At 49.1% G+C, this 26,371-nt stretch overlaps 1 protein-coding gene across 1 annotated transcript; it reads right to left on the bottom strand.

Moving 5' to 3' along the window:
* On the bottom strand, nt 1–26,371 carry FAXC (failed axon connections homolog, metaxin like GST domain containing). The gene is made up of 6 exons (XM_061989439.1): nt 26,069–26,371; nt 24,860–24,995; nt 19,781–19,977; nt 13,302–13,519; nt 5,771–5,887; nt 1–4,268 (listed from the first exon to the last, which is right to left on the bottom strand). Exons 1-6 carry the CDS (start codon nt 26,341–26,343, stop codon nt 3,985–3,987), a joined length of 1,227 nt encoding a protein of 408 aa, XP_061845423.1. The 5' UTR covers nt 26,344–26,371; the 3' UTR covers nt 1–3,984.

Raw genomic sequence — 26,371 nt, 5'->3', positions numbered from 1 at the left:
GAAGTGCTGGAGAGAGGCCAGCACAGGGCCACCAAGATGATCAGGGGACTGGAGCATCTTTGATATGAGGAAAGGCTGCGGGACCTGGGGCTGTTTAGTCTGGAGGAGATTGAGGGTGGGTGTCAGGAGGTTGGGATATCCCTCTTTTCTATAGTAGATAGCAACAGGACAAGGGGTGATGGGATGAAGCTGGAACACAAAAAGCTCCACTTAAACATAAGAGAAAACTGTTTTAGTGTTTCAGTGAGGGAGCCCTGGCCCAGGCTGCCCAGGGAGGGTGTGGAGGCTCCTTCCTTGGAGGTCTTCAAGACCCACCTGGCCATGTTCCTGTGTGACCTGATCTAGGTGAACCTGCTTCTGCAGGGGGGTTGGACTGGATGATCTCTAAAGGTCCCTTCCAACCCTGCCACTCTGTGATTCTATGATTCTAATGATCTGCAAGTGGGGCAACCAGGACGTGGTACTACTAGCACTGTAGTGACATACTGAGTGTTTTCCTTGACTGACATTCCTGTGCTGTACACAGACATTCTATTTCTTGTTCAGACTCCTCAGGAAACTGCAGAAACCTCTGCTGAGAAGCACTTCATGTTAGGGTACTTCCATAGATAAGGCAGGCAAAAGAAACCCTCCTCAATGGCCATCAGTAGCAGCACTGCCCAAGAGCACCGAGACAGATTCATGTTGCCTCCCATTTAGCCTGGAGAAGAAGAGGCTGAGAGGAGACATGATCACTCTCTAAAGCTACCTAAAGGGGAGTTGTAGTGAGGTGGAGGTTGATCTCTCCAGTAATGAATGATAGGACATGAGGAAATGGGTTCAAGTTGCACCAGGGGAGGTTTAGATTGGACTTGAGGAACAACTTTTTCACCCAGAGGGTTATGAAGCATTGGAAGGGGCTGCCCAGGGAGCTGGTGGAGTCACCATCCCTGGAGATATTCAACAGACACACAGATGAGGTGCTGAGGGACATGGGTTAGTTTAGTGATGGCCTGGCTCTGTGAGGTTGGACTTGATCTTAAAGGTCTTTTCCAACTGTAATGATTCTGTGAGGCAAAGCTGCACAGACTAGAGTCACTGTACCCATGCAGTACAGAAGAACCCTCTTCTCCTGACAGGACACCAGCTGAACACCACAGCCCACCTCCTCCAGGAAGCTCAAAGCTGTGCTCATGCTATCCTCCAGAAAGAGCTGAAACCCACACAGATGCCTGCTCCTTGCCCTTTGTCAGCAAGACAGGCAGCTCTGCAGCACAGGCAGGAGATGAGAACACACTGACAGCCTCACCAGAGCCAGAGCTGCCAAAACAAGCCCCTAGTGCTGTCCACTCAGCACTAAGCAAATCCCTGGAGCACCACTGAACTGCCACAGAGCCACTGCAGTCATTCAAAGGCCTCTTGGCCCTCAGGATTCAGCACTAGTGCTTCTCCAGATCCCAGGAGCTGGCACACACAAGCACAACTCACACCTACACTATGGGTATCAAATTCTGTACACCAGCAGCTGGGCCAGCCACTGGAACCCTGCACTGAGCAAGCAAAACTTGCTTTATTTCAATCCCATGCTGAGTTGCACTACTGGGAGGAGGTGGGAGGCTGAGCAGCCACTTGTCAGAAAACAGACCCAAATTCTTATTCAAACACCTAAGGACAAGGCTCATTTGAATCCATCCCCTGCCACAGAAATCTCACTTGGGGAGCTGCCTTGCATAAATCTGCACATCACACACTTTTCCAGCAGGCAATATTTGGTAAGGCTTTAGCATCTGACAGATGCAGCCCTCTCAGTGCAAACAGTATGGAACTGTCACAAACACTTGAGCAGCCATCACTGACAAAAGGAAATCTGTGCCTGAGCTGTTGCTGCAGAGATATTGCAGGCAATATATTCTTTAAAGAGAATATAGATCTGAAGGGACATTGCCAAGGTTTTAAAGATCCAAATGTGTGACTTGCAGTGTTATAACTGGATGGAAACAGTCCTCCAGACCTGAAACATCGGGGCTGGTTTTTAACTCAAGCACCTCATCTGTGGGATCTGTGTAGGACCTATACATCCCAGCATCCATGGTAACAGGGAGCTCTGCTGACACAGCCACTGAGTCCAACAGGGGTAAACAAATCCCTTCTGACAGGGCAGAGTGTTACACAGTCAGCCACCACATGAAAAACAAACAACAGACTTCTTCCAATCTAAACCCTACTGGAAACTCGGGGCTTGCTTCAAACTCCCATTTGCCAAACAAGGAGCAGACTAATTGTAGTTCCTGGAAACAAAGGCAGTACCCAACCCTTGGCAGTGTTTCAGGTAAAGGAAAAACTTCTTCACTGTGAGGGTGAAGGAGCCCAGGCTGCCCAGGGAGGGTGTGAAGGCTCCTTCTCGAGAGGTTTCCAAACCCACCTGGACACGTTCCTGCGTGACCTTGTCTAGGTGGGATCTGCTTTAGTGGGGGGTTGGATTAGATGATCTTTAGAAGCTCTTTCCAACCATTCTGTAACTCTATGATTTGAAAGCTGCAGTTATTTCAAGCTCCAGACTACTGGGATTACCAACAACTAACATCCTAAAGCAGCTGTCTGCCCTGTGTGCTCCCACAACATCCAGCACAACCAACACACTGTAAGAAACTTGCTGAGGGATCCTGACTCACCTCACTCACTCACTGAGAAAGCCACTATCACAGTATTTTTCAATGGACCACCAAAGGCTGCAGGGAAATATGTGATTTTATATGTCTGTTTACAAACACCACAGCTGTCTATGTGTTCTACATACTTTTATCTCTACTTCAGACCAACCAGTCATGGCACACACTCACCTTCAGAGGGTGAGCGAATCCAGTGGAGTCACCTGCACTCAGGGAGCCACAGACACAAAGTATGTCAGCACCTGTGCAATCACACAGGATCTGGGGCTCCAGATTCACAGATGTGCTAGCAAAGATGCCTGAAAGATCAATTCCAGCTCCTGGAAGTGCCCACAGGCAGTGCTGACAAAGCTGTCCCACCCCAACCACCTCCTGTGCATCAGGGCTTTAGGGACTGTGCACTGTAAGCCAGCACAGTGCTCAGCACCCACCAAAGCATCTTCCTAGGCAGCTCTAAACCATTTTGTTGCCTGGGCCAACATTTTGCGTTTACACAGCATCCCATGCCTAGAAATACCCAAAATCACTGTGCAAGCTTCATGGGTTTGGATCCCAACTCTTTAGCCTTGCCTAGAAACAGCAGACAACAGCCAATGGCAGGAAGTAAACACATAGTAATAACAATCACTTGAAACCACAGGAAAAGTTTGGCCAACAGACATTGCAGATGAGTGTTGGGAGATTATACATTAAATCTGACATTTCCCTCCTGGGTGAGAATATTCTAGAGCAGTGACTTCAGTCTTCTGCAAAGAAGAAGAAACACTCAGAAGTTCCTTTCTGTAGAAATGCTTTCCTCCTGCCTGCCTTGACTGTCTGAAAGAACTGGGGGGAGCTCTTTCCTGCAGGCACTGTAAGAACATCTGCATGCAGAGTATTGGCTGCTATCAAACAAAATCCCTCTGAGACTCTGCCAGATCAATACAGCACTCATTTTCCCCCATGGCAAAGGTGCACCAGTCTTCCATTTCTGTCCTTGAAGCGTTCCTATAAAAATAAGATATCGCCACAAACCAGCTCTGGCAAATGCTCCACTTCCCCAAGGTCTGTCCCACCTGCTTGCAGGATTTGGTTTTGAATGTGAGAAAGAAAAATGCAGATTCCAAGGTCCTGTTGCCTTCTGGACCCATCTTTGTTTTAAAGAACCATTTACCTTGGCTCCACCTGAACAGTTACATCAAACCAGCCTGACTGAAACAGTCCAGCTAGCATATGACAGCTGAGGCAAACACAAGGGTCTCTTCCAAAGCTGTATAAACCTCTTCTTGACCTGAAGGAAAAAAAGAACATCAGACTGATCCCAAGAAATAGCTTGTGTGGGAGATGCTTGTACACATCACTTGTACTGTTCGTGATCTCTGTACTCATCCATGTCCACGTCCGAATCAAAGAGCGAGTGTCCGGTGTAATCTGTGTCAGGGGTCTGAGAAATACTGTTCCCTTCCTCATCAAACGTTTCTGTCCTTGAATAAAAACTGAAGTCCTGCAAGGGGGAGTAAGTCTTGCTGGCTTCACTGCTTTCCTCAGATTCATACAGGGTGTTATCATCATCATGGTGCCACTCTGGCCAGAATTTCCTCCTTATTCTCTCACAATACATTGCGAGGTTAATCAGCTCACCTGCAACAACAACACACAGACTCAGGTAAACACATCCACTGCAGAACACTGACTGACCTGCTCATGCACAAACACCTCAGCAGGGTTTGGAAACAAACAGTGCAGGTTCCTTTCCAAATGAGGTTTCAAAAAGGCAGGATGCCATCAATCCTCTCAGTAGCTCTGTCTGTAACTTACAACACCTATTAGGAACCTACAAACAAGGACAAGGGTTACAGGGGAATGAACATAAAGGCACTTGGCAAAATAACTATCCCAAATTCAAACTCTGCAGAAGTAAAGCCAAGGTAGTGATACTGTTAAGCTTTATCATAGCAAAAGTCTTGCTTATTTTGCAGTAAACCTGGTTTGTGAAGCCCCAAACTAAACCGGGTGCCTTTGGGTTTCCTCCCAGCAGATGGCAGCGTTGTCCTGCAGGAGAAATCCACATCCACCAGCTGTGCAGCTCGCTGGCTCAGCGCCGCTGTCCCTGCCCTCAGTACCTCCTGCCTTACAGAGGAAATCACAACCAGCTTCGAAGAACAAAGAAATCATGGTATATTTAAGGGAATATGCGTGTGAAACCTGTGGATGGGTGCACAGAACCATCATACCTCTTGGGTATTCACATCTACTACCAGCTGCTTGTTTTCAGAGACAAACTATTCAACAGTGTTCCCTCTTGAAAGCCGTGGACCCTTCAGAGTTTTATCCATGATTCACCAGACACCAAGGGCAGGAACTGTACAGACCTGATCTAGGTGGGACCTGCTTTGGCAGGGGGGTTGGACTGGATGATCTCTAAAGTTCCCTTCCAACCCCTACCATTCTGTGATTCATTCTATGATAGACAACACTCATGCCCTCACCTCAAGTAGTCTTCCCTCAGAGTTTTAATAATGAGTAAGTCTGTGCCTCCTGACTGTTTCTTTGGCAGCTCTCTCTTGCACAGAATCGACCTACAAGTCAGATTACATCCATTTCACATCCTTCTCCTCCTTAGCTCTTCCCACACTGCGAGGTTTTATTCTGGAAATAGGATGCAGACACTTCCATGTGCCTACACCCAACAAGAGAACCAGAAAGTAAACTTGTGTGGAGGGAAGAGAAGTGTGTCCAAAGTCAGGCAGGCCTTCCTCCTTCCCAGCATCAGCAGTAACTTCAGTGGGACAACAGCACTTGCCATCCTGCCATTAATGAAACCACTCAGTTGAGCAGAGTCTGGCTCATGGTTGTGTTTCTGTCTTCTCATATTCTACCCAGCATTCACTCCTTAGAGGCATTCAGTGTTCACTGTGTTAAACAGGGAAAAGATCAAGTAGAGGAGTAAAAACAATTACTCTGCAGAACATTAAAGAGGAAAAAAACCCCCAAGACTGTTAGGAGGAAAAAACAGCGTTACAGGACACAAATGCCACACCAAAAGCTAAAGTGCTGCTGCACTTCAAATGTCCTCACAAGATCCTCCAAATTGAAACATGGCAAATGCCACCATGAGCTCTTCATCACTTCAGCTTTCTCACCTTTGATAAGTCTCTCTGGTCGAGTCCCTGGCAGCGTCCACATTGCCTGTGCCAGATGCCCGAAGACAGTGGCATCAACAGTGGAAACGTTTGGTCCCATAATGTACTTCTTGTCACCTGTAAGTACAGCAGCAAACACTTCAACTGCATGGCACTTCTCAGTGTTTTATTAACAAAAGCATTTTCCCCGGTTACACCTTTAGTTTGATGGTTTCTGGGGTTTTGTTAATGGAAATGATTTTAGCTGCCAAGGTTCACTAGCTCAAAGGCAGGGATTTCATGTTGAATATGGTTCAAAAGCTGTTGCTAGGCTTCAGTAGGTGAAATCCATTGCTGCAGCTTTCCCTCTGCTCACCACTTAGAATCATAGAATGGTTTCTGGTGGAAGAGCCCTTTAAGCTCGTGGAGTGCAGCACCTGTCCCAGCCCTATCAACCACCAGCCCATTTCCCTCAATGCAACATCCACCCAGCTCTGAAACCCCTCCAGGGACAGTGACTCCAGCACCTCCCTGGGCAGCCCCTGCCAATGCCTCACAACCCTGGCAGCAAAGAAATTCCTCCTCACATCCAGCCTGAACCTCCCCTGCTGCAACTTGAGGCTGTTTCCTCTTGTTCTATTGCTTGTTCCTAGGGAGAACAGACCCACCCCAGCCTGGCTACAGCTTCCTTTCAGGTAGTTGTAGAGAGCGAGAAGGTCTCCCCTGAGCCTTCTTTTCTCCAGGCTCAAGAGCCCCAGATCCCTCAACCCTTCCTCACATGAGACATGCTCCAAATCCTTTCCTAGCTTGGTAGCTGCCTCTGGATCATCTCCAGCACCTCAGTGACCTTCTTGTAGAGAGGGGCCCAGAACTGGACACAGGATTCGAGTTGCACCTCCCTGCTCCTGCTGACAACACTGATCCTGATCCAGGCCAGGATGCCCTTGGCCTTTTTGGCCATCTGGGCACACTGCTGGCTCATGTTCAGCTGCTGTCAACCAACACTGCCAGGTCCCTCTGTGCCTGGCAGCTTTCCAGCCACTCCTCCCCAAGCCTGTAGCACTGCTGGGGGTTGCTGTGGGCAGGACCCATTCTTGGCCCTATTGAAACTCATGGCACTGGCCTTGGCCCAGCCATCCAGCCTGTCTAGATCTCTCTGTAGAGCTTCCCTGCCCTCAGGCAGATCAACACTTCCACCCAGCTTGGTGTCATCTGCAAACTTTATAGAAGGGTGCACTTCTATAACTTGGCCAATTAGAGCCACCACTGGCCACGTAACCCTCTCTGCTCATCACAGCTGGCAGTGCACACACACTGCACTACTTGTGCATTCCAAGTCCTCTCAGCAGCCAGCAGGTGCCTGAAAGCACAACCTCCTGCTTTGGTGCAGACCCAAAATCTTTCAACCACAGCTCAAAGCCATTGATGCACTTGCTGAAGGAAGATGGTCACCCTGTATCTCCTGTGTGTGCAGATCCAGTGTCAGGTTACTCATCTGGTCACACAGATAAAATGAGGTTGTACCCAAAGCTTTCCTCTCCCAGTCAGACTGGTGGTAACCACTCAGAAACCTGCATCTCCAGGAAGACACAGCCATGGGCAGGAGTAAATAGCCCCTCACACAATGCCAGTGCAGTGCTCTCATCCCTAAACACTGGTTTCCACCTTGGAGGGACCAGAGAGAGGCACATCAGGCACATGGGCAGGCAGGCAAGTCAAACAGCAGCTGCTTGGCATTGGCCTGGTCCAGAGGAGACAGATGTCTGCTCCAACCACTGTCCTGCTTACTTCTCTGGGCATCCTAATGCCACAATGGTGCTAAGCACCACAGCACAAACAAACTACCTAAAACAGGGAAGAAAATCAGGTTTCAAAGCCACCATTTGCACAGAAACATCCAGTATAAACCTGTTGCCTCATCAAAAGCAACAAGACCTGGAGCAAAGAGCACACATAGGGCAGGCAGGTGAGACACGTGGTATCGCAGAGGTCGGGCTGGATGGTTACACTGTCCCTGCCCTGGCCCAAACTGTTACACACACAGACTGGTAGGGGTTGGAAGGGACCTTTAGAGAGCATCTAGTCCAACCCCCTTGCTAAAGCAAGGCCATCTAGATCAGGTCACAAGTCTGTGACATGAGGCACATAACTGAATTCTCCAAATGCAGTTAACCCATCTCCCCAGGACATTCCTCCTCTGCCTGAGGTAAGCTGCCTGTAATTCAGCAGGTTATTAAATGACAGGGTTATTGAATGAGTTGAGAAAAACTGTCCAGTAGTGAAATGCATCAAATTGCAAAGTACAAGGGGTGCTGTCATCCCCCTGTGCAGCAAAGCAGTGCTCAGGAATAACCACAAACAACAACCTCCTCTAGCCTGACAGATGTAATTTCAACACAGAGGTAACTTCCCTCAGCTCTTTCATGGCTGCATCAATCTACTGTTTGAAAACCACATATAGGGGGAGTGTTGTGTCTTTGCAGTATTTATGTGATGCCTAGTATTGATCTATCTCAAACACAGCTCAAAAAATTGGTCCCCAAACCACAGTTACATGCCAACACAGAGAATTTAGCACCACACAACCAGGTCTGAGCCTCGATCCATAACAATGTTGTGCTGAGAAGCAATCCTGCCATTTCCATCTTGCTACAACTAAGGCAGGCAGTGAGTGAGGGCTGAATCAGCCCACTCTTCTGCAAGCAGTGGCATAACACCTGCATGTGAAAAAGTAGCTTCCTTATGTTTCACTGGAACTGTTTGTGTTCCAGCTTTTGTCCATTACCCCTTGTCCTGGCACTGGATGCAAAAGAAAAAGTGATGTCTCATCCCCTTGACATACTTAAAATACTTGTAAATATTAATGAGATCCCTCTCAGTCTCTTCTCCAGACTAAACAGCCCCAGGTCCCGCAGCCTTTCCTTGTATGAAAGATGTTCCAGTCCCCTGAACATCCTGGTGGCCCTGTGCTGGCCTCTCTCCAGCACTTCCCTGTCCCTCTTGAGCTGAGGAGCCCAGAACTGGACACAGGACTCCAGATGAGGCCTCAGCAGGGCAGAGCAGAGGGGGAGCAGAACCTCCCTTGACCTGCTGCCCACACTCTTCTTGATGCATCCCAGGCTGCCATTGGCTTCTTGGCCACGAGGGCACATTGCTGGCTCATGGTCAGTTTATTATCAATCAGCACTCCCAGGTCTCTCTCTGCAGAGCTGCTCTCCAGCAGGTCAATCCCCAGCCTGTCCTGGTGCATGGGGTTGTTCCTTCCCAGATGCAGGACCCTGCCCTTGTCCTTGTTGAACCTCAGGAGGTTCCTCTGTGCCCAACTCTGCAGCCGGTCGAGATCCCGCTGAATGGCAGCACAGCCTCTGGGGAATCAGCCAGTGCTCCCAGTTTGGTGCCAGCAGGGAACTTGAAAAAGTTGGAAGGGTGTGTGGAAACAAAGGGGAAGAAGAGTAAACAGAGCTGTGGTCCCACAGAGTTATAAATATGGTTTTAGGCCACTCTGCACCTCATAACACAGCCTCCAAGTACATTTCCTTCTATCAGTTCTAATCTGTTCCCAAAATTTCCAGGGCAGCATTTTTCCAGAGGACTTTCTGCCAGACCAGACACCATCTCCCAGTGTCTAGTTTTGTGCCTGTTGCATCCAAGCTGCCACATTATGGCTGTTCCCCATAACATCAAACACCTCTCTGCAGCCCTTGGCTAACCCCACAGCAATGCAATTGCCTGGTCACACTGCACTCAGATCAAACTGGTACTGCCCAGAGATTTGACAGCACACAGCTCAGCCATTTATAAATGCATGCACCAGAGGATTAAAAAGCACCTGTTCCAGCACTGAGTCAGGAAACCACACCAAGAGAAAGATCTGAGACCTGCACCCTTCCACAGCAGCACGTACAGCCCACACAGGCTGCTGGCAGGCCATTCCAACTACCATTAGAGGCTCAGGTTAGTCCCACCTTCTGTTTCAGCTCTGTGTAACCCCTGCCCTCCACAAACCAACAAATGCTTTCCCAAAGTCAGGTCTGGTAGCTGTTGCCCTGCAACTCCCTGCTCAAAACCCCCATTCACCCAAAAGCCTTTAGCAGGCAGACAGCTGAGAGGGCACCATCAGATGTGTGAGCACTGCTCACTCACTTGCACCTCTGCAGTAATTACTAAAAGCTGTGTTTTTATACATTGCTAGTACAGATGCCCAGTTCCCACATCCCCCCCCCACTTCCCTCAAGTACCAGCAGGCAACAAGAAACTACTGCAACACAATGAAATCACAGCTGTGGTTTCCAGACTGCAGGACAAAGAGTAAGATGGGGCAGGCTGATGCATCACAGGAGGATTAGTTCAGTTCCCACATGTGTAAGAGATCTGGAGGAACCTGCTAGGGCAATAAGTACATGGGAGAAGGAACAAAATGATTCTCCAAAATGAGAAAGAAGGTTAAAAAACAGAGCACCCAAGGTGTGACTGAAGGGTGTCAAAATGAGTGTCACAAGACCTGGCAGCTGCTAAGTTATCATGCTCTGGAAGTAGATCTTGGAATTCTTGTTCCCATATGAACTGTGTTAAAAAATGGAGAGCATTAAATTAACCTGATGTGCCTTATGACTTGACAGCTCCAGTTTGCTATTAGGTGCAGCTGTTGTGCATGATGGGCATTTTTAAGCTCTTAAGATGGCCCTCTAATTAACAGACAACTGGGAACACCCACGGGCATGTTTTCAGGGAGGGGGAATCTCAGAAGAGATTTCTGTGCAGGCAAGAGGCTGACTGACTGATTGCCTTCTCCTTCTCAAACACAACAGCCTCCACTCAGGCTGGAAATTCTCATCCCAGCTCCTAGAGGTCAGAGTTACCACCCCATGCATAAACAACTGGCTGGAGAAAAGCCAGGCAGGCTGGTGTTCATGAACATAAACCAAGGCACTTGTAGAAAGCAGACAAATGCAAGAAGAACCAAAAGGGCAAATACCACGAGTCACATAACTGCAACTGTACATTGACTAAATCCAACATGGAAGATGGAAAGAAAAAAGCACAATATTCAGCTGTTAATGTAGTGAAACAACAGGAATACAACAGATGGCCCATTAAGGCTTTCTGAAGTACACAAGACACAACAGTCTCATAAATAAGGTGGAAATAAAACCTCTGCTGATAACACAGGTATCACCACCTTATCCTTGAGGATTTCCAGTGACTTGCTCCACCATCAAAACCTGTGAGACACCAAAAGACTGGGTGATTATAGCATTCACCTTCACAGGATGACAACCCAGGCAGGGAGAAAGAACTAGGAGGAGCAGCTGCCTGCAGGCTGGAAGCAGATAGACCCTGATTTAAAACGGGTCAGATTTTGAGCAGGTTTTGATGGTGATAAACATCTGCCACCCGTTACTGATGAAAGTGGTGGCACCTCCACCTGCTGAAAACTCATCATTTCAAGTGGGTGCCTTTTAGAAAGGCATGCTTCAGCCAGGAACAAAAGAACTCAGGCCTCAAGAGAGCAAGTAAGCAGTCTGATTTGACAGAGATCTGTCTAGATCATTTCATGACCTCTTTGAACTCAAAACTTTACAAGTCTGAGTGTCAATATAGACTCCAGAGACAGAAGGATGCAGACTTCATAAAAAGGAAACCAACTGACTTGTTATTTGAGTTTTCTCCCTAAGGGTAAGCCTGCTCCTGGCAGACAGGGATGACTAGCACAAACACATGCCCTGCTGCTCTCTCTGTTCAGCCCTGTCTCGCCAGAGCCAGGGGGCTCTGCTGAGTCAGAGGTTGAACTTGCTCCAGCTCCCGTCCCAACCTCACTCCTCTCTTAACATACAGAAACCACACAGGCTCAATCTCGAAGCTATGACACAGAATTAAGCTCCAAAAACCTGATTTTCTTTGAAGAGGTACTAGAATAGTTTAACTTTTTTTGTTAACAAACAAAATGCACCATGAGAAAGTATTGATAGAAGAGAAGCTCTCAACAAATCTCCCCCTTACTCATTGTGCCCATGCATCACATGTTTGTCTCTCATCTTGCTCCCAATCCAGCCACTTGGCTGATCTACTTCAGAAAAGGTCACAGGAAAATCTGCACAGCCTCATCTAGATCTTCTTCATATTCCTTTCCAAAACACCTTGGAAGTGCAGAAGCAATCTCTCTTCCTTCCCTTTCTCAGCAAGTTTCTGCCTTCTGCCAGACTCTCCTCCCCTTGCTCCCTCCACCTTCTCCACACTTCCCTATGCAGAGCATGTGCTATGCCAGGCAGGGAGGCATCTCTCCCGCCCTCCACTCAGACACCTCCTTAAAGCTATCATAGCAGGGAACAAAGCAGCCACACAGGTTCCATCTGTCTTGGTTCCTTGTGTGTGAGAGACAGAAGATCATGGGAAGCAACACTACAGACAGCTCCAGTGTAGAGCTATATAACAAAAATGAGGCTCAGGTGGTTCTAGCTAAATGAAATCAACCTTAAGACTAACTCAGTGGGATCCAACCATGACAGCCAAGAAGCCTGAAACCACCTACTTTGACAACACAGACTCATGTCCTACTAGCAGCTAAGAATAAAGTTACCAACACTAACCAAATACAACAAAGTCCAGCCCATCAAAACAACAAGTGCAATGGGTTTTCAAATGGCAGCCTCATAACAACCTGCCAAAGAGCCACAAGTCCCATGAAGGAAAAACTCAGACCTCCTAAAATATAAATAGACAGAGTAATTTGCAGAACCAAACATTACATATCCCTAAATTCACACAGCAAGATGCTCTTCCAAAAATCACAGGCCACATTCTGTTCCTCTAGTTACACACACAGTGCTCTGAAAAGACAGCCACTTATCCCTCTGGAGGTACAAACTGAATCCCAGGATCAATACAGTTGGAAAAGATGTGTAAGATCGAGTCCAACCTCTCACCTCACAGAGCCAGGGCCATCACTGAACTAACCCATGTCCCTCAGCACCTCATCTGTGTGTCTGTTGGATATCTCCAGGGATGGTGACTCCACCAGCTCCCTGGGCAGCCCCTTCCAATGCTTCATAACCCTCTGGGTGAAAAAGTTCAATCTAAACCTCTCCTTGTGGAACTTGAGCCCATTTCCTCATGTCCTATTATTTGTTACTGGAGAGAAGAGACCGACCTCCACCTCACTACAAGTCCCCTTCACATAGCTGTAGAGAGTGACCATGTCTCCTCTCAGCCTCCTCTTCTCCAGGCTAAACACCCCCAGCTCCCTCAGCCACTCCTCATCACACTTGTTCTCCAGATCCTTCACCAGCTTTGTTGCCCATCTCTGGACATGCTCCAGCACCTCAATGCCCTTCCTGTAGTGAGGGGCCCAGAACTGGACACAGGATTCGAGGTGTGGCCTCAAACTGGTAGCAAACAGCAACGAAAGAAACACTGTCCCTGCCAGAGCGAGGCTGGCACTGACTGACAGCAGCAGCACAGCCTCTACCTGCTGCCCAGACAGAGGAGCGGTGTGAAGCCCGAGGTGCCAGGGAGGCCTGGCAGAGCGGGAGGCGCGCCAGCGGCCGTACGTTACCCAGCAGGCCTGCCAGAGTGCGCATGTCCTTCTCCATCAGCCTGTACATCTCCTCCTCGGAGAAGCGGCCGATGCCGTGGCCGTACATCTCCCGCTTCACAATCCCTTTGGTCAGGTGGCAGAAGATCCACGTCAGCAGGTCGCTGAAGGGGCCGAAAAGGGAAACCATCTTCTGTGTCTCGTGAAGGTTTTCCACCCACTGGCAGTAAGCTAAAGTCCTGGAAGGATGGGGAAAAGAACCAAAAGTTGGAGCAGTGCAATACCCAGAGAGCTCATCACCACCCTGCAAAGACTCATAGACCGGTGGGGGTTGAAAGGGACCTTTGGAGATCATCCAGTCCAACCCACCTGCAGAAGCAGGGTCACCTACATCAGGTCACACAGGAACGTGTCCAGGCAGGTCTTGAAGACCTCCAAGGAAGGAGCCTCCACACCCTCCCTGGGCAGCCTGGGCCAGGGCTCCATCAAAAAGTGGAACTTTTTGTGTTCCAGCTTCATCCCATCACCCCTTCTCCTGTTGCTAGCTACTATAGAAAAAAGGGATGTCCCAACCTCATGATACCCACCCTCAATCTCCTCCAGACTAAACAGCCCCAGGTCCCGCAGCCTTTCCTCATATCAAAGATGCTCCAGTCCCCTGATCATCTTGGTGGCCCTGTGCTGGCCTCTCTCCAGCACTTCCCTGTCCCTCTTGAGCTGAGGAGCCCAGAACTGGACACAGGACTCCAGATGAGGCCTCACCAGGGCAGAGTAGAGAGGGGGAGCAGAACCTCCCTTGACCTGCTGCCCACACTCTTCTTGATGCATCCCAGGCTGCCATTGGCTTCTTGCCCACGAGGGCACATTGCTGGCTCATGGTCAGTTTATTATCAACCAGCACTCCCAGGTCTCTCTCTGCAGAGCTGCTCTCCAGCAGGTCACCCCCAGCCTGTGCTGGTGCATGGGGTTGTTCCTTCCCAGCTGCAGGACTCTGCCCTTGTCCTTGTTGAACCTCAGGAGGTTCCTCTGTGCCCAACTCTGCAGCCGGTCGAGATCCCGCTGAATGGCAGCACAGCCTCTGGGGAATCAGCCAGTGCTCCCAGTTTGGTGCCAGCAGGGAACTTGCTGAGGGTCACTCTGTCCCCTCATCCAGGTGGCTGATGAAGATGTTGAACAAGACTGGCCCCAGAACCCATCCCTGTGGAACTCCACTGGCCACAGGCCTCCAACTCGACTCTGTGCCATTCATCACCTCCCTCTGGGCTCTGTCATTTGTTTTGTTGCAAATACATCAGCAGCAAACATAAACGTGCCTGCTGTGTTTCTGATGGCTTTTATCCTCAACAGGTTTCTCCACAACCTCCTGCACTGTATTAACATGACCAAAAAAAAATCCTGCTAACATTTCACATGCTTCAATATCACCCTTTGAATGGGGGTGTTCTGCACAGGTCAAGTTCTTCCAAATGCATGGACCAACTTGAGTCGTTGGGCTGGTTTTGACACAGCGGAGCTTGAAACAAAGCCAGACTCAGCAAGAGGCACCAGCACAAAAAGGAGATGCTGAAGGCAGCAAGCCCAGGAGTAAACTTTGCTGAAGCTCCAGATGTATTCACTTTGGCTAGGGGACATGGTGCAAGACTGCCTTGCTCTTGGAACCAAGGTCAGTCAGGATTTAAGGAAAGAAAGAAGTCCAGGCTGAAAGCATAAGGGCACTCCACAGAGCTGAGTGTGTCAGTGGTGGTGTTTCCCTGGCCTGGGAAAGGACAAGGTCCCTTGGACAGGTATAGCTCTGAACAGGAAGAAAAACTCTGATCTTGATGCAAACACTGGGAAATAATTACAACTGCTACCTGTATCTGTAAGTTACTATTTAGTAGTTGAACGATGTAAGAAAAACATGTCTCACTGCAAAGACCCTCCCACCCCAGTACTGACCGGCTTCACCCAGCAACTCTGCAATACAGCTTCGCTGCTTTAGGACAACAGGCCTGGCCACAAGAAGAAAAAGAAGCCAAAAGAAAACAGAAAGAGAGGAGAGACTGTTGCAGCATTTTATAGAAGCCCCTCTGTCACACAAGACTATATCACTGTTGTTCCCTCCAAACACACCAGTGGTGGGCACCGCACCAAGAACCATCAACCACAACCATGGTGGATTTAATTTCAGGAGACAGGATGAACAAGGTTTCACACAAAGCTAATTAGCCTACACTTCAAAGCAAAAAGCACATTGCACATTTCCCTAGCACTCTCTTGCTCTGAGGAAGAAAGTCTTTGGGTCTGTAAGGGATGGAAGTCAGATCAAGTGTTTGATCATCGGGGCAGCAGTGAAGGAAGAGCAGAACTGCACAGGATTTAGGGAACCCTGCTTAGGCTGAAGTGCCAAGCACAGGCTTGGGTATCTGCTTGGCAGCTAAATAAACAACCAGAGCTTCATTCTGAACCTGCTTCTGCAGGGGGGTTGGACTGGATGATCTCTAAAGGTCCCTTCCAACCCTACCATTCTATGATTCTATGGCTCTGAGCATGCAAAAGCCAAGGAAGAAGTAAGCTCAGATGCAGACACAGTCACTTTTAAAACTGGCTTTATGAGCACTTTGTTAAGTCTATTCCAAGGCTCATTAATCTGTGCTTCCTACCAAAACATGCTCTTCTGCATTTCACAGAATCACAAGGGTTGGAAGAGACCTCAAAAGCTCATCCAGCCCACTCCCCCTGCCAGAGCAGCACCACCTAGAGCAGGGCACAGGAACTCATCCAGCTGGGTTGGAATGTCTCCAGAGAAGGAGACTCCACAGCCCATCTGGGCAGCCCCTGACAGTGCTCCCTCACCCTCACAATGAATAGGCTTTTCCCTGTGTTTCTTTGGAACCTCTTATGTCCCAGTTTGTATCCATTGCCCCTTATCAGCATTACAAAAGGTTAGAAAAAGCCAGAAATCAGAGAGCCTACATAACCTACTTCAGCATAACTGCATTTCAAACCACAGTTAGTATTTACAGTACAATATTGGCCTGAATTGAGCCTTCTGGGAAACACACACACCATTTCCATTTGTGACAGCACATCTGCACAAATCTTAGCACAGAAATAAACCAGGAAAGCGTTACAGACCAGTGCTGCAGGGCTGAAGCAAATCTGAAGGCTAAATGTAACAGCAGCTTTGGCCTGAATACATAAATCAGGAGAGGAGATGGAGGAAGTGACTCATCCACAGCAGCTTGCCTGATTACCCCCTAAACTGTCTGAACATCAAGGCAGGGGGGAGGTGTTCACAAGGCTGTGAACCAGGGGTTATTTTTCCTATCTGAACCTGTGCAAGCTGGAATTTCTTGACACACAAAAGGATTGTAACAAACTCATTCCACAATCAGCTGTAGAAACTCCACCTGCTGTGCAACTTCCCAAACCAACTGACTTCTAAGCCAGCACTGGCACTCGAGCCTCATGACTGTTAATGGCAGGAGAGACAGCACTCTTGCAATTGACTCTATTTATACATATTTACACTGTACATTATGTTTAATACATGGTAAATCTGAACACCAGCCAAAGCCAGGTTCATTTGCATTCCCATATCATGCTTTTCCTGTACTTCAAGCACTCATCACATATAATCTTCTTGAAAGACAAAGACTATGGATGAGTGTTTATAGACACACACACACACTCACAAATCACTAAGGCTCTGTGTGACAAGGCAGCTAAACCAATCTAGTGGGTTAGTTTGGTTAAGCTGCATATTCAAGGCTTTAGGTTCTCACTAAGCACATTAGTGTAACCCACCTGAGATCCCTTCTCCTGAGATTAAAGTGGTAGTGAGCACCTGACAGCACCTGCTAAGCCCTCCAGGCACCAGGACCTGACTGGCTTCTTCAGCACCAGCACCACAAGGGCTTGAGCATCAGATGTCCTCAACTCATCTGACACACAGGGATGATCCCACCCACAGGCTGCACATACCGAAAGCACCACGCACCAGACAGATCCCAGCCAGCTGGAGAGTTGGGCACAGAGGAACCTCCTGAGGTTCAACAAGGACAAGGGCAGAGTCCTGCAGCTGGGAAGGAACAACCCCATGCACCAGCACAGGCTGGGGGATTGACCTGCTGGAGAGCAGCTCTGCAGAGAGAGACCTGGGAGTGCTGGTTGATAATAAGCTAAACAGAAGCCAGCAATGTGCCCTTGTGGGCAAGAAGGCCAATGGCAGCCTGGGATGCATCAAGAAGAGTGTGGGCAGCAGGTCAAGGGAGGTTCTTCTCCCCCTCTCCTCTGCCCTGCTGAGGCCTCATCTGGAGTCCTGTGTCCAGTTCTGGGCTCCTCAGCTGAAGAGGGACAGGGAAGTGCTGGAGAGAGGCCAGCACAGGGCCACCAAGATGATCAGGGGACTGGAACATCTTCCTTATGAGGAAAGGCTGTGGGACCTGGGGCTGTTTAGTCTGGAGAAGAGGAGACTGAGGGGAGATCTCATTAATACTTACAAGTATTTGCAAGGTGTTTTTCAAGGGGATGGGGTGGCACCTTTTTCCATGGTGTCTACTGAGAGGAAAAGTGGTGATGGACAAAAGTTCCACTTAAAAGAAAACCTTCTTTTCTGTTTCAGTGAGGGAGCCCTGGCCCAGGCTGCCCAGGGAGGGTGTGGAGGCTCCTCTCTGGAGGTTTTCCAAACCCTCCTGCACACCTTCCTGTGGACCTGCTTGAACAGAGGAGTTGGAATAGATGATCTCTAGCGTTCCCTTCCAACCCCTACCATTCCGTGACTCTGTGATCCTGAGGGTGGCTGTGGGTGCCCAGCTGGTTTCTGAGGGCCTGTGGGTCACTGCAGGCAGCACAGGTGACCCAAGGTAAGCCCAGAGCAGACGACAGAGGTCTGCACCACAGCCAGGACTTGGGGGGAGAGCCACAAAATCCCTCTCCCATCTCTCCCCTGCTGACCAGAGCCTAACAATTCTGACATTCTCTGCAGACAGAAGCTCCAGTGTCAGCTCGAAATCAGCCTGGTGCATCTCAGAGATGTGCTCTAATCACAGCAAGAAAACAGGTACTCATTCACTTATTGTCTTACTGCCTGACCCCTGCCAGGCACCATGGCCTGGGGCAGAGTGCCTAGAGGTTCACAACAGCTCTGCATTGCTCTCAACTCCAGCCAGAGCAGCACTTTCCAGCTGTAAGAGCCACTAATTGGTGAAGATGAGCCATTACCTCAGCAAAAGCTAAATGTTTCAGGAGGAAATGCTGAGCACCCAGGATTAGCTCTGTCCAGAGATGGCACACCACAGGATGTACCTTGCTTCTTTTGTTCAATAACTGTACCACAGGATCACTTATTTATGATCAAACTACTCTGCATGCTGCTGGCAATGAGACAGTAGAGATCACATCTTCTGTCACTGCTTTGGAGGCTTCATTTTCTAAACTTCATGCTGCAGAAAGGCAGCCACTGTTAAGAGTTCCTCACTGTGAGACTTGGGGACACCATGAACAAACCCTAAGCTTCTAGTGGGAAGCCAGCAGGTTCAAGGACCCATGTGAAGTGGTGCAATGCTCTGCAATACTTGTCCCACATGCTCCCCTGTGTAATGCCCAGCAGTCCTATGTCAGCTGGGAAGGAGCCTGGATGGACAGAAAAGAGCTTCACAGAGGAAAGCACAATTTGTAACTGGCCTGTCATCAGTAATGTTACATTTCAAGCACTTAAATCTATGGACATAAGGCAAAAAGTACAGCACTAAGGCAAGGAGATGGAGCACTGGGGGAAAAAGCTTTGCATGCCCTGAGGCAGCCAATGCAGCACCCAAGGTGTCACATCCACCTGCTACTTCTATGAATCCAGACTGGAAAGAGCACTTAAAAAGGACTGAAATGTAAAGAGGGAGTAGAGGAGAACCACAGGTATTCTTTTCAAAGGTGTCAGCAAGGTTATATTCATGTTTTCCATTTAAATCCACACTTCAGCTTCTCAGGATACTGTGACTAAAGCTGTGTCCTGTCAACTGGCAGTGTTGCCAACACTACATGTAAACAGCTGTACCCAGTGTCATAGGAAAGGCAGTAATCCATACTGGAACCACACACACAGATAATTAACACCAGCAACTGTAAGAATCCCCTGGCTTCACACCAGCTGCTGGATTTGCTCCCCTTATCCCCAAACTACAAATTTATCATCACCTTTGGGGTTTTGTTTTTGCTCTTTATTAACAAATCTGTTTCTATCCAGAGGTCATGTGAAACAGCTCACAAACAACCCACTGCTGCTCCCTTCTGCAAAGCTGCAGGCAAAGACTCCTTCCCTTCCCTGCACAGCACCACAACTCTCAGAGGAGTTAACCCCAGCTCACACTGGCACAAACAGAGAGCAGTAGCAGTTTGCTAGGGTGAAGAGAGTTACTAACTGGGTACTCCAAGCTTTCTGCAAGAGAAAACAAGGCCTGACATCAAGGCATGAGAACAAGGACAGGTCTAACAGCACAAGAAGCTTCACCATGCAAGCTTACCAGTACAAATGCTCCTCCACCATTTTTGTCACAGCTCTGGAAACAGCTCTTTCATGTGGACCCAGGTGCTTATTTAAATTCACTCCAAGCTTCTCTTCCAAAAAGTCAATAATGAACTCGGTGCCAGATACTTTCTTGTGATTGTATTCAATCCAAGGCATTTTCCCCTGAGGGGAAAGTTTTCCATCAAAATAGTTCTGAGAGGAGAAAACAAAGCAAGTAAACAGAGAGACAGGCAAAAAAAAGTCCCTTTAGGTTCTGTTTCAATGAGAATAAAGGCTTAAAATATTCTTCTGTCTTTTTAAAGTAACATTATCAAGCTAGTTGGGGTGTTTTCCATTCATACAGTAGTGGTAGCTGTTCAATCAGAGCTATAATGGGGTGTGGAGTCTCCTCTGGAAATGTTCAAGCCCAGCTGGATGAGTCCCTGTGTGCCCTACTCTAGGTGGTCCTGCTTAGGCAGAGAGGTTGCACTGGATGAGCTTTGAGGTCCAACCCTTGAGATCTTGTGATTCAGATAAGATTATTTCCAGGTCCTGGGAGGTGGATGCCATGTGACCTAATATTAAGGATGTGGGTTATTTAAGAACTGGAGATGCTCAGGTCTCTCAGAAGTTTGCATCTGTTGTTGTACACAAGCTTCTAATCCTGGGCCTCCCAATTAAATTTGGCTCTTGCACAGAGCAGCACTTTTCATGTTAAAAGGACTTGATGAAGATCAATTCAGTACTTGAGATAGCTGCATTAGCTCTAAGGATAAAACACACACAGTCAAAAGTGTATAAGGAAAAGTATCTCATTCCCTCAACGACCAGGAGGGAAATCTGCCTTTGCATGTGCTTCTGCAACTAGGTGGATCTGCTCTGGCAGGGGAGTTGGACTAGATGACCTCTAAAGGTCCCTTTTAACCCCTAATCTGTGATTCTATGAACTGCAGAACCTAGAAATCTCATCTATGTACAGACACACTTGTTACAGTTGGGTCTCCAGGAGCCCAGTACCAGTCCAGTATTAGTGCATCACTGAATACTGGCTTATCTGCTCAGTGCAGCACTCATGCTGAAGCAGCAACCTATTTTCCCCGTTTTACAGCTGGAAGTGAAGCACGGGGATCAGAAATTGTGTGTCTCATCTGACAGCCACACACAAGAGAAACTGCTGGCTTCCAAACTGTGACCAGGTGTTTGATTTTGATCCTCTCTTGCCCTCTTCCTTCCTTGTGGCTCCCATCCTGTCAGCTCATTTTAATATCACTTTAAATGTCATTTGTCATTATGAATATCCCACAGGATCATGAGCTTCTCCTGGAACTGCATGGTGCATCTATACATCACTGAGCACTGCTGCCTTAATCTTCGTTAAGCCCTCTCAGTATGAATTTCCCTCATTGAGCACAACCACTGATGTTTTGCAGAAGCCACTAGACTTGCAGATGTGTTTATTACCTATTGCAATTACTGCAGTCCCTGCCTAGATGGGCTGTGGAGTCTCCTTCTCTGGAGACATTCCAACCCAGCTGGACGAGTTCCTGTGTGCCCTACTCTAGGTGGTGCTGCTCTGGCAGGGGGGTTGCACTGGATGAGCTTTCCAGGCCCCTTCCAGCCCTTAAGATTCAGTGATTTGCAACCCAGGAAAATAAAGGGCAACCTGTTACCATTTAGCTGCACATTTGTCAGCCACATATATATCCCATACAAACCTGTTAGTAGTACATTGATGTTACACTCTCAAAACCACAAAGGAAAGCTAAAGATCTTATAGGAAAACTGGTTTATCTAAAAGCCTTCTCAGCACTTTCCTGATTTGTCACCAAAGCAATAAAACATGGGAAACATTGCTGAGTGACCTGAGGAAACCTTAAGTCTCTTGACAAATCTGTTTTACTGTTCTTGCATCCACTGTTCTCAAATGGGTATTTTTAGGCTTGAAAGCTCAGAATCCTCAAGACTGCTACTAATTGTCATCAAATATTTATCAATTTCCCACTTAAAAATTGTCCCAGCTGCAGAGCAGGAGAAAAAAAGCCACAGTGTTATCATTAAAAACAACTAACCGACCCAAATATCCCCTCGTCCCTCACAGTACGTTTAACTGAGCTGCAGCCTGCACAGAACAATAACAAGAGCTCCCCAGAACCTCATTTATAGAGGAATTCATAAACAGAATGGTACTTCTGGGGTAGTTTTATAGTATTAGCCAGAAGAAATCAGGTTCCACATTTTCAATTACTGCTGATGATGCTTTTACTTTTCTTCATGTCTCTTCCCAAGGAGGCCACCTGATCTTCACAGACCTGGCCTGAAAACAGCGTGTTTCTACTGTGCTAATTACTTATCAGATTACATAAATGCTCTGCTCTCCATATTCATGAGAGAATCAGGAGGGATATCCAGAAGACAGCCACAAGCACCCACAGTGGGCTGTTTCAAAGCAAGCTTTAGCAGGAAGCTACTTGACAGAAGGTACTATGACAGGCCTGGCAGAGTGGAGCTGCCCTAATTATTTTTGATGGAGAACTCTGGGAAGGAACAACCCCCTGCACCAGCACAGGCTGGGGGTGACCTGAAGAGCAGCTCTGCAGAGAGAGACCTGGGAGTGCTGGTTGATAATAAACTGACCATGAGCCAGCAATGTGCCCTCAAGGCCAAGAAGGCCAATGGCAGCCTGGGATGCATCAAGAAGAGTGTGGGCAGCAGGTCAAGGGAGGTTCTGCTCCCCCTCTACTCTGCCCTGCTGAGGCCTCATCTGGAGTCCTGTGTCCAGTTCTGGGCTCCTCAGCTCAAGAGGGACAGGGAAGTGCTGGAGAGAGGCCAGCACAGGGCCACCAAGATGGTCAGGGGACTGGAGCATCTTTCATACGAGGAAAGGCTGCGGGACCTGGGGCTGTTTAGTCTGGAGGAGACTGAGGGGGGATCTTATTAACATTTACAAATATCTAACGGGTGTGTGTCAGGAGGTTGGGACAGCCCTTGTTTCTATAGTAGCCAGCAACAGGACAAGGGGTGATGGGATGAAGCTGGAACACAAAAAGTTCCATTTAAACATAAGAACAAACTGTTTCAATGTCTCAGTGAGGGAGCCCTGGCCCAGGCTGCCCAGGGAGGGTGTGGAGGCTCCTTCCTTAGAGGTCTTCAAGACCTTCCTGGACATGTTCTTGTGTGACTTGATCTAGGTGAACCTGCTTCTGCAGGGGGGTTGCACTGGATGAGCTTTCAAGGTCACTTCCAACCTTTAGGATTCTGTCAATTCCAGTTCTCACATGCTACTAAAGCAAAAGTTGCTTCCTCCTGTGTCTGGCCTTACCTCCCCTACATACTCAGCCATGTCTCTTTCACCTACAGTGTCCCACAGCTAACAGAGCCAGAATGGAACAAAATGAAAGTTTCCAAGTAGTTTGCATATAGGAAACTTTGTGACTCCCTGCTCAGAACAGCACTGCCTCCTGCTTCCCTGTCACTTAACCCTATGGCAGCATCCATACCTTCCTCCTCCTGACAGCTCACAAGTAGGGACACAGAGGAGTGCAACACCAAAAAGCAAAGCTGACCTTCAGTACCAAAAAAGGGGAGCATAACCCTCTAGAAATCCCATTCTCTCCAAAAAGCTGAGTGACTCACTTCTACTCTGCATCAGCTTTCTAAAGGACTCCATCCTGAACCACACCAATGGGCAGTGCTGTCTTTTAGAAGTAACATCCCATCACAACCATCTTTTCTACTGCAGCAACTTTGACCATCCCAGACCTCTGAACCCCATCAACTGCTGTTAGAAACAGCAATTTCTAACCCAATTACTCAGGGTGGAGAAGCAATGTGCACTAAGACCTCCTGTTCCAGTGACATTTGTAGAACTCCAGTATCTTGCAGGTTCTATAAACCTACCATGAGGAAAATACATCCCGTGGGATAGAAATCTCCCTCTGAAGTACCTGACTGTAGTATCATTGAATTGTAACATAATGCACAGTAAACTCAGGCTTTTAAAGAGTTAAGAGTGTTGCTACATCTCCAGCCTGGAAGAGAAAGGAAGGGGAAGAGAGAGAGAGGGGAAGAGAGAGAGAGGGGAAGAGAGAGAGAGGGGAAGAGAGAGAGAGGGGAAGAGAAAGCCATCCCATGTTGCAGAGAGCCTGCATGCTGTCCAGCCTGCTGAGACCACGAAGGACACACCAGACTCATAGTATCACAACTAAATCTTGACAATAACAGGCCAGACTGAGAGATTCACATTCCTGCTCCCTCAGTTCATTCACCAGAGCAGCTCTGGGCTTCATCCCCTGCAGCGAGATGGCACGGGATGCACTCAGACACAATTAAGGAGCAGCATTCTGCTCTCTACAAGCAATCCCGTTTCCCTTCACTGGAGGGGAAGCACTGGTGATGCAAGGTGAAGCAAAAGGCAAGCATGTCCTCCCAGGAGAGCTCCAGAGACTCCAGGAAAATAAGGACCTGCAGCTGCCTAATCTTGATCTCTTTAGCATGCCGGAATTCATAGAGAAATAATAATCACACTTTAGTTTTGGGGTATTATTTAGTAGCTAGAAACAGGACAAGGGGTGATGGGATGAAACTGAAACACAAAAAGTTCCACTTCAATGTAAGAAAACACTGTTTCAGTGTTTCAGTGAGTGAGCCCTGGCCCAGGCTGCCCAGGGAGGGTGTGGAGGCTCCTTCCTTGGAGGTCTTCAAGACCTACCTGGACATGTTCCTGTGTGACCTGATCTAGATGACCCTGCTTCTGCACGGGTGTTGGACTGGATGATCTCTAAAGATCCCTTCCATTCCATGATTATATAAACTCCAGACTACTTCCACTTCAGTATTTCCAGCCAAGTTTGTTTCTAACATCCACTTAGCTTCACTAGCTAAATCTGTTCCAGACCAATCCTATTCAAGTCCTATCTTTAAAGATTATACACCAAATTTAACTGGAGACATAAAAGTGTCGGTGTACCCACCTAATTGTAGGTGTATGTTTATTTCTCCCTGGGCAAGACAGATGGGAGGGGGAAGATGGCATGCCTATAATCACATGAGACATCAAATAGCAACCTGCAACGTAAAGGAAAAATGCACAATGTACCTGATAGGGTAAATCAGCCATCCTTAAGTAAGTTTCCATTTTCAGACAGAAGGGAGATAAACTTGGAACACCATTCTTAGGCCTTGAGAACTGATGCAGTATGATAGCATCCTTGGAATCAAGCTCTTCCTCTTTACTGTCGAAAAGAAAACAGAACTTAAAGTAATATTGAAAACCGAAGCAAAAAAAAAAACAAACACAAAGGAAAAAAAATCACAGTGAAAACAAACAGGAGCATGACTCGATGATCCTAAAGGTCTTTTCCCAACCGCAACGATTCTATGATTCACCGGTACGTTCAATACACAAAGGAGAAGCAACACACGCATCCTCCCTTCAGGGGCTGCTGCAGGTTTTGGATTCGACAGTATCCAGCGGCAGCGAGACGCCCAGCCCGCCGCGGCAGGCAGCACCCCGGCCCTGGGCAGCATCTTCCCCGGCTCCACATGCACCCCCCGGCCCTGGGCAGCATCTTCCCCGGCTCCACATGCACCCCCCGGCCCTGGGCAGCATCTTCCCCGGCTCCACATGCACCCCCCGGCCCTGGGCAGCATCTTCCCCGGCTCCACATGCACCCCCCGGCCCTGGGCAGCATCTTCCTCGGCTCCACATGCACCCCCCGGCCCCGGGTGGCATCTTCCCCGGCTCCAGATGATGCACCCCCCGGCCCTGGGCAGCATCTTCCCCGGCTCCACATGCACCCCCCGGCCCTGGGCAGCATCTTCCCCGGCTCCAGATGATGCACCCCCAGGCCCTGGGCAGCATCTTCCTCGGCTCCACATGCACCCCCCGGCCCTGGGCAGCATCTTCCCCGGCTCCACATGCACCCCCCGGCCCTGGGCAGCATCTTCCCCGGCTCCACATGCACCCCCCGGCCCTGGGCGGCATCTTCCCCGGCCCAGGGCAGCACCAGCCCTGGGCCACTTGTGTCGGAGAGCGCAAAGCGCCTCTCCAGAGCCACCTCGTGCCTTGCCGCAAAGGGTCAACGAGGAAAACAAAGGGATGAGAAATAAAAGAAGGAACATAAAAAGCGGGGGAGGGGGCGTGTAAACGGCAGAAACAAGGTGAAGGAGAGAAACCAGCCCCTCAGGCCTCGGCGCCCTCAGCCAGCCCCGCGCCCAGGGCGCCCTTCGCCTCCAGCGCTCCTCCTCAGCGGCAGCGCCCGGCCCGCCGCAGCCCCCCGGCCGCCCGCAGCCCCCCGCTCCTCACCGTATGGCCAGCAGCTCGTGGAGCAGGTAGGCGGCGGCGGCCAGCAGCGCGCCGCCCGTCAGGTACAGCGTCTTCTTCCACCAGGAGTCGGAGCCCAGCGCCGCCATGGTGCCGCCCGCGCCGCCGCCCGCCAGCGGGAACGCGACGATCTCGCCCCCATAGAAAGCGGGCGGCGGCTCGTCGGGCCCCGCGCACCACCCCAGCGACAGGCTGCGGTTGCGGCTCAGGTCCGCCACGCAGGAGCGGGGCGCGGCCAGGCCCACTCCCCACAGCATGCTGCGCCCGGGCCCCGCATCCCCCGCC

Source organism: Colius striatus, chromosome 2, assembly GCF_028858725.1.
Source record: "Colius striatus isolate bColStr4 chromosome 2, bColStr4.1.hap1, whole genome shotgun sequence".
Taxonomy (NCBI): domain Eukaryota; kingdom Metazoa; phylum Chordata; class Aves; order Coliiformes; family Coliidae; genus Colius; species Colius striatus.
This window is presented reverse-complemented; position numbering and strand designations above follow the sequence as displayed.